Source organism: Neodiprion pinetum, chromosome 7 (genome assembly GCF_021155775.2).
Source record: "Neodiprion pinetum isolate iyNeoPine1 chromosome 7, iyNeoPine1.2, whole genome shotgun sequence".
Taxonomy (NCBI): domain Eukaryota; kingdom Metazoa; phylum Arthropoda; class Insecta; order Hymenoptera; family Diprionidae; genus Neodiprion; species Neodiprion pinetum.
This window is the reverse complement of record NC_060238.1, coordinates 16,814,649-16,821,533: the sequence shown is the minus strand read 5'-3', so window position 1 is coordinate 16,821,533 and position 6,885 is coordinate 16,814,649. Positions and strand designations below refer to the sequence as shown.

Genomic DNA, 6,885 nt, shown 5'->3' with positions numbered 1-6,885 from the left:
GCTACAAATCATTTATATTGTTAAAAAAAAAAAAAAACAGAAGATGTCACGATCGAGCTTATACGCCACCTAGCGGTGACGCCTACAGGCAGACAAATAAATATGGCTGCAGGCCGAACACGACAAAGCGTCCGCCACCTCTTTAAAGTATTTTACTATCAATAAAGAAACATTAAACACGACACGAGCACATTTATTACAGCGATCAACATCGCGTCGTCGGGATAGACGTTCAAGATCGTGTCATCGGGACAGGTGTTCAAGACCGCCTCACCAGGACGCGCGATCAAGTTCAGGGCGATATTCGGGAAGAAACGAGTCATGGGACTCTGACAAAGAGAATGGCGGGCGTATCGCTGTTGAGAACAGACGAACGTCACATTCGCGGCATGAGCGTTGGCATCCAAGAAGCGGTTCGAGGTCCATAAACTATGATTCCGACGGAAAGAGTGGTGAACGCCATCTGCGAGATGCGTCACACTTCAGTCGTGAACGGTCCGTAGCGGCAGTACAAGGGTTAGACAAAGAGGGCGGTGAGCGCAATTCGCGAGATTCGTCACGTCCTAGTCCCCACACGGAAATGTCGGTAAAACAGGCCGAGGATAAAGAAGAGCAGTTACCAACAGAGCTCGCCGAAGCGACACTGGGGCTTTTGGGAGACGACCCATCTAAATACAATCAACCGGGTCCCGACATCCATGTGGCAGTGGCAGAGCGCTGGACAAAGATATTGCAAGATGGACTGCCGATAGACCAAAAGCGCGATCTCCAGGGAAAATATCCAACAATTGGAACCAATTTGAACCGGAAATAAAATCGGCCTTGACACAGTTGGCGATTAAGAAAGACGCGTATCAGTACGCCGCTCAAGATCAACTCGGAGCTGGCATCAACGCTATTGGCGCAGCGCTAACGGAAGTACTGAAAGCGGAAGGGAGTACCGACCGAGAAGTTGACACGCAAAAATTCATCCAACAGCTGGCTGATGCAGGCAGAATTCTATCTGACCTACATCATGAGATGACAAGAACAAGAAAATCTTTCATGATTCCGGGATTAAATCCCACTGTCAAAAATATTGCCAACGACAGTCCACGTGATGCATGGCTATTTGGAGAAAAGTTTGCAGAAAATCTCAAGGCGGCCAAATCTATGGAAAAATCATCTAAAGATGTGACTAAACCGACTGGATATCAACGAAACTTCGGGAACGCACCGCGCGAAGGAAATCGCAGGTTTGCATCATCCTACTCAAGACCAAACAATTTTTTGAGGGAACAACAGTCGGAGAAGTTAAGCTGGCGCCGTCCCTCCGCAGCGAGTCACCGGGGCACTCAGAGGAAGGGACCGAAACCGAAAGACTTCCGGAACAAGGACAATCGTCGACATAAGGAGTAGACCCGGTGAGAATCGCAGGACGTGTGCGAAATTTTTTCTCTGTGTGGAAAAAATTGACCAACGATCTCTCCATTTTACAATCGGTACAGGGTTACGTTATTCCTTTTGTAAGTCAACCAGGTTCACAAGTTGAATACAGCCAGCCAAGATTAACAAATCAAGAAATTATTGCTTGTGAAGCAGAAATTGGTAAATTACTCAAAAAAGGCGCAATATCTAGATGCGAGCCGTGCGAAAAACAATTCGTTTCGTCATACTTTCTCGTGCCAAAACCTAACGGTGATAAGCGCTTTATTCTTAACCTGAAAAAATTGAATATGTTTATTTCAGCACCGCATTTTAAAATGGAGGACAAAAAGACAGCGATTCGACTATTGCGAAAAGACATTTTTATGACGACAATAGACCTGAAGGATTCGTATTTCTTGATTCCGGTTGACAAATCTAGTAGAAAATATCTTAGATTCATTTATAAAAACACGTTATACGAGTTTAATTATATGCCGTTCGGGCTATGTACAGCACCGTACGTGTTTACGAAACTCATGAAACCAATAGCGCAAAAATTGAGGTCCAAAGGATTTGAATCTGTCTTCTATCTAGACGACATTTTGTTATTTGGAGAGTCAGCACAAGAATGCCGAAAAAATATTCAAGAGACTCGGAAGTTAATTGAAAAAGCCGGACTAATATTAAACATGGAAAAATGAGTCCTTGAACCATCGAACGAAGTGAAATTTTTGGGTTTCCTTTTTGATTCGGAAAAATTCTGTCTTAGATTACCACAAAGCAAGAGAAATCAAATATATGATCTTGCGAGCAAGTTTCAGACCATCAGTCATTGTCAAATCAGGAAATTTGCCGAATTTATTGGAATTTTAGTAGCTGCCAGTCCCGGGGTTCGATATGAGAATTTATACATCAAGAATTTTGAAAGAGAAAAATTTTTAGCTTTGCAAAAAACAAATGGAAATTACGATAAAACCATGGAAATATCGGACAATCTAATCCCAGACTTAGAGTGGTGGACAAGAAATATAAAAGAGTGCGTCAACCCGATAAGAGAAAACCATTTTGAGATGGAAATCTTCAGCGATGCCTCGTTAACAGGCTGGGGAGTAGTTTGCGAGGGAAATCGGTCACATGGGTTTTGGAACATGGAAGAGCGAAAAGAACATATTAATTATCTCGAATTAAAAGCGGTATTTTACGGACTCAAATGCTTCGCCAAGGATAAACATTCGTGTGAAATATTGCTTCGTGTCGATAATACGACGGCGTTATCGTACATAAACCGTATGAGTAGCATTCAGTTTCCAAAGTTGTCAAATTTGTCAAAGGAAATCTGGCAATGGTGCGAGATTCGCGACTTGGGGAATTTCGCTTCGTACATTAGTTCTCGCGACAATAAAGACGCAGACGAGGAATCGAGAGTCAAGCAAAACGAAACCGAATGGGAATTAGCTAGCTGGGCATATAATCAAGTAGATACAACCTTCGGGAAATTCGACATAGATTTGTTCGCATCGAACGTAAATGCAAAGTGCAGAAAATTCGTCTCATGGCACAGAGACCCAGAGGCGTGCGCGGTAGATGCTTTTACCATACCGTGGACAAATTTATATTTCTACGCTTTTCCACCATTCGCTGTCATCCTCAGAACAATCAAAAAAATAATTGCTGAGAAAGCAAACGGGGTGTTGGTTGTGCCTTTCTGGCCAACACAGTCGTGGTACCCCCTGTTTCAGAAATTGTTTGTGAGCCAACCGATCCTTTTTCATCCAGAAAATTATTTGTTAATTGATAATTGCAGGCAATTACATCCGTTGCGAACCTCGCTTTCCCTGGTTGTCGGGAAGTTATCGGGCAAGCGTTTGTCATGACAGGCGTTCCTCAAGAGTCCGTACCGGTTGTGATGGCATCGTTGTCCGAAGGAACCATTAAGCGATACCGGAAGGCATTAAGTCTCTGGTGGGATTTTTGTCAAAAGAAGAGAGCCAACCCTTTTCAGGCTCCAGTTTCATCTGTTCTCGAGTTCTTAACCGTCTCTTTATCCCACGTAAAAACTTATGGGACGTTAAACTCGTATAGATCAGCTTTAGCGTTAATAGTTATAGGCGATATAGGGCAACAGCCCGTTATAAAGAGATTCTTTCGAGGTGTGGCTCAGCTACGCCCGCAATCAGCAAAATATGAAGAAATTTGGGACCCTGACCCAGTTTTATGTTATCTAAAAACTCTTTGGCCGCACGACACTCTGTCGTTTGAGGATTTGACAAAGAAATTAGTCATGTTATTAGCGTTAGTGACAGCACAAAGAGTGCAAACGCTGTCAAAAATTAGATTAAGCTGTATCGACAAGACTGACACAGAGATTAAAGTCAAGATCATAGATCGTATAAAAACTTCGGGTCTGGGGAGAAAGCAACCCTTATTGTGTCTGCCGTTTTTCGAAAAACAACCTAAGTTGTGTGTAGCTACGGTCTTAGACTGTTACATCAAGCGTTCGGCAGGTTTGCGACCTAATAACGAAGATTTCTTACTGATAACATGTAAAAAACCTCACCGTATGGCAACAACGCAATCTATACGAAGGTGGATAAAGGAAGTGATGGCCAAAAGTGGCATTGATACAAATACTTTCGGTTCACACAGTACTAGACACGCGGTTACCTCCGCGGCATATCGCAGGGGTGTAGACATCGAAACAATCCGAAAAGCTGCGGGTTGGACCGAAAAATCGAGGGTGTTTGCGCGATTCTATAATCGACCTCTGATAAAAAATATCAAGATATCCAAATCCATAATTACTTAAGTACAAGAATGGATGTTGTCAATGTCAACTTAAAGTTTATAATTATTATTGTACGCACCAAATTATCCTTAAATACAAATTGCATAAAATTTTGAACAACTACCGTTGATCTAGAGGACAAGACGACGTAGCATAATTAGACGATCAACGAACTTACCTTAAGTGATGTTCGATCGTGATTATGCTAGGCGTCTTGTCCGAATAGATCAAACCCTCCCTGTTTCTCCCGCCCCTTTTGATCTATTCAAGATGCAATTTGTCGGCTTTCAAATGTAATGGCGTCGGGGCATAAGGCGCAGGGGCTTCTGGGGAGAGTGGCACCGCCATCTAGAGGCGTAGACGCGAATTTTTGGTTTAATTTAAAAATCTGTGACGGATCGAGCAACTAACGTTACTACCATTGATCTATTCGGACAAGACGCCTAGTATAATCACGATCGAACATCACTTAAGGTAAGTTCGTTTGATCGTCTAATAGTTTATCAATTGCAAAAACTAGGAAAATAGATGAGATGGATTGGAAGGAAATTAAAATTTTGTCGGAATCCATCTTCAATGATAATAAATGTAAAATAACAATCTGCAAAAATTTAATTAGAGTCCCATCACTTAATGAACGTACAGAGATAATTCGAGAATATCATGCACTGCCAATAGGAGGACATAAGGGAGTTACAAAGACATACAATAGAATCAGACAGAATTTCTTCTGGCCAAATATGAAATCACAAATCCAACAATATGTTACAGGATGTATGGAATGTCAACTCAAAAAACTAACTAGAGTAAAAACTAAGCAACCTATGGTATTAACCGATACACCAGGTTCAAGCTTTGACAAAATATCTATGGACATTGTAGGTCCTTTACCTATCACTCCTTCAAACAATGAATATATTTTAACGATTCAAGATCAATTAACGAAATATTCTGTAGCAGTACCTCTAAATTCAACAACCTCAATTGATGTGGCAGAAGCTCTAATCAATAACTTTATTTGTAAATTTGGAGCTCCTAAGCAAATTCTTACTGATCAAGGTGCTCATCTTACAAGTTCATTAATGAAAACAATAGCAAAGAAATTTAAAATCAAACAATGTAAAATAACCGCTTTTCATCCCCAATCAAATGTATCTATAGAAAGATCACATCACGTTCTAACCGAATATTTAAAGCAATATGTTACGAAAAATAATAATTGGGACGAATGGTTAGACTTTGCAATGTTCTCTTATAATACAAGTGTCCATGAGGGAACAAAGCATACACCTTATGAATTAGTTTTCGGCAAATTAGCAAGATTACCATCTGAACATGAAATAATAGAGGAATTGAATAATCGAACTTACGAAGAATACCTAATCGAACTTTTCACCAAAATTAAAAATATTCAAAATCAGGCTAAAGAAAATCTGATACATTCAAAAAAAAAATCTAAGCATTATTATGATAAAAAATTAAATTTGCTAAACTTGGTGAAAGGAGACCTAGTTTTTCTTCTAAAAGAACCCAAAAAAGGGAAATTTTCTAATCAATATTCAGGACCGTATGAGGTACAGGAATTATTAGAGAATCAAAATGTCAAAATTCAAGTTGGGAATAAAATTAAAATAGTTCATATGAATAAACTGAAAATGCTAAAAGGATAATTCATTATTAAAACTAATTATAACTAAATAGAAATAGCCTAACGAAAGGGCAGGATTAGATATAAATAAATTTTATAACACACACATTTAAACGTAAATAAGTATAACTCGATTTTATTTCAAATAATGGAAAGACTATTAATTCAAGCAAATATTTCCTTATTATTAAATGAATGGAACACTTTGTTCTAGCAAAGGGGAACAATGAGTAAAATCATTCTTATGATCACGTTATGGTTTCCCGCCGTAACTTGGGCACTGGTGGGATACGACTGTGGAGGAACATCAAGAAACACATCAATCATCGATACGGCCAATATCGGAAAATGCGACATACCGCAGAGGGAACCCAGTTCTGAAAATATTCACGTCCAACTACTTCAATTAGCCGAATTTCATCATATAGACATCATTCAATGTAAAATTTAGATAGACAGAACAGTTTACCATTGTGGTATGCATTCACACAATTCTGTGGTGAGAAAGGGACGACGCGTTTACATACACGAAGTTAACAGAGAAGCATGTATGGGACTTTATAATTTCGGAATCATGAGACTGGGAAATAACGTCGTCTTATCGGGACTTCTTCAAAATAGAACCAACATCCGAGACGCAATTTTCACGGGAAAAATAACCGACACCAGAAGCTGTGTTGGCGCTAGTTACGACGATGGCTATGGTCAATGGGAAGATGTCATTGCTCAGGGGATAGCAAAAGTAACTGTTCAGTGCCTGAGCGTCGTCTTGTGCCCGTGTCATTGCGATCTCCGTGCGAGCCGCGCTCGAACGATTCGTCTCCGCGGGGATGCCAAATCTCGCGTAGATGAGGAGGCGAGCGCGCATCACGCATTTTTTAAAACAGTCGAGTTAAGTCGTCCGTCTAGTGACGATCGTGAGTGACGCCGTGCGTTCTCTCGTACCACGACCAAAAGACGAGAGGCCCAAATATACTCTCGTATACGTTCGCTCTACGGAGTAAGGTAGATGAGTACGGCCCGAGTGTCTCTCATTCTACACGGG

The 6,885-nt window shown here is 40.6% G+C and overlaps 1 protein-coding gene across 1 annotated transcript; it reads left to right on the top strand.

Moving 5' to 3' along the window:
• The first annotated feature begins 1,742 nt into the window (after window positions 1-1,742).
• Window positions 1,743-6,291, top strand: LOC138191322 (uncharacterized). Its single transcript, XM_069137969.1, has 5 exons — window positions 1,743-1,816; window positions 2,177-3,155; window positions 3,212-4,052; window positions 4,964-5,070; window positions 6,055-6,291. Exons 1-5 carry the CDS (start codon window positions 1,743-1,745, stop codon window positions 6,289-6,291), a joined length of 2,238 nt encoding a protein of 745 aa, XP_068994070.1.
• Window positions 6,292-6,885: the final 594 nt, after the last annotated feature.

Coding starts and splice junctions, on each gene's coding strand:
- LOC138191322 (XM_069137969.1), top strand. CDS start 1,743: ATGGAGGACAAAAAGACAGCGATTCGACTATTGCGAAAAGACATTTTT. Junction 1,817..2,176: donor ACAATAGACCTGAAGGATTC/GTATTTCTTGAT, acceptor ATTCTGTCTTAG/ATTACCACAAAGCAAGAGAA. Junction 5,071..6,054: donor ACAAAATATCTATGGACATT/GTAGGTCCTTTA, acceptor ACTTTGTTCTAG/CAAAGGGGAACAATGAGTAA.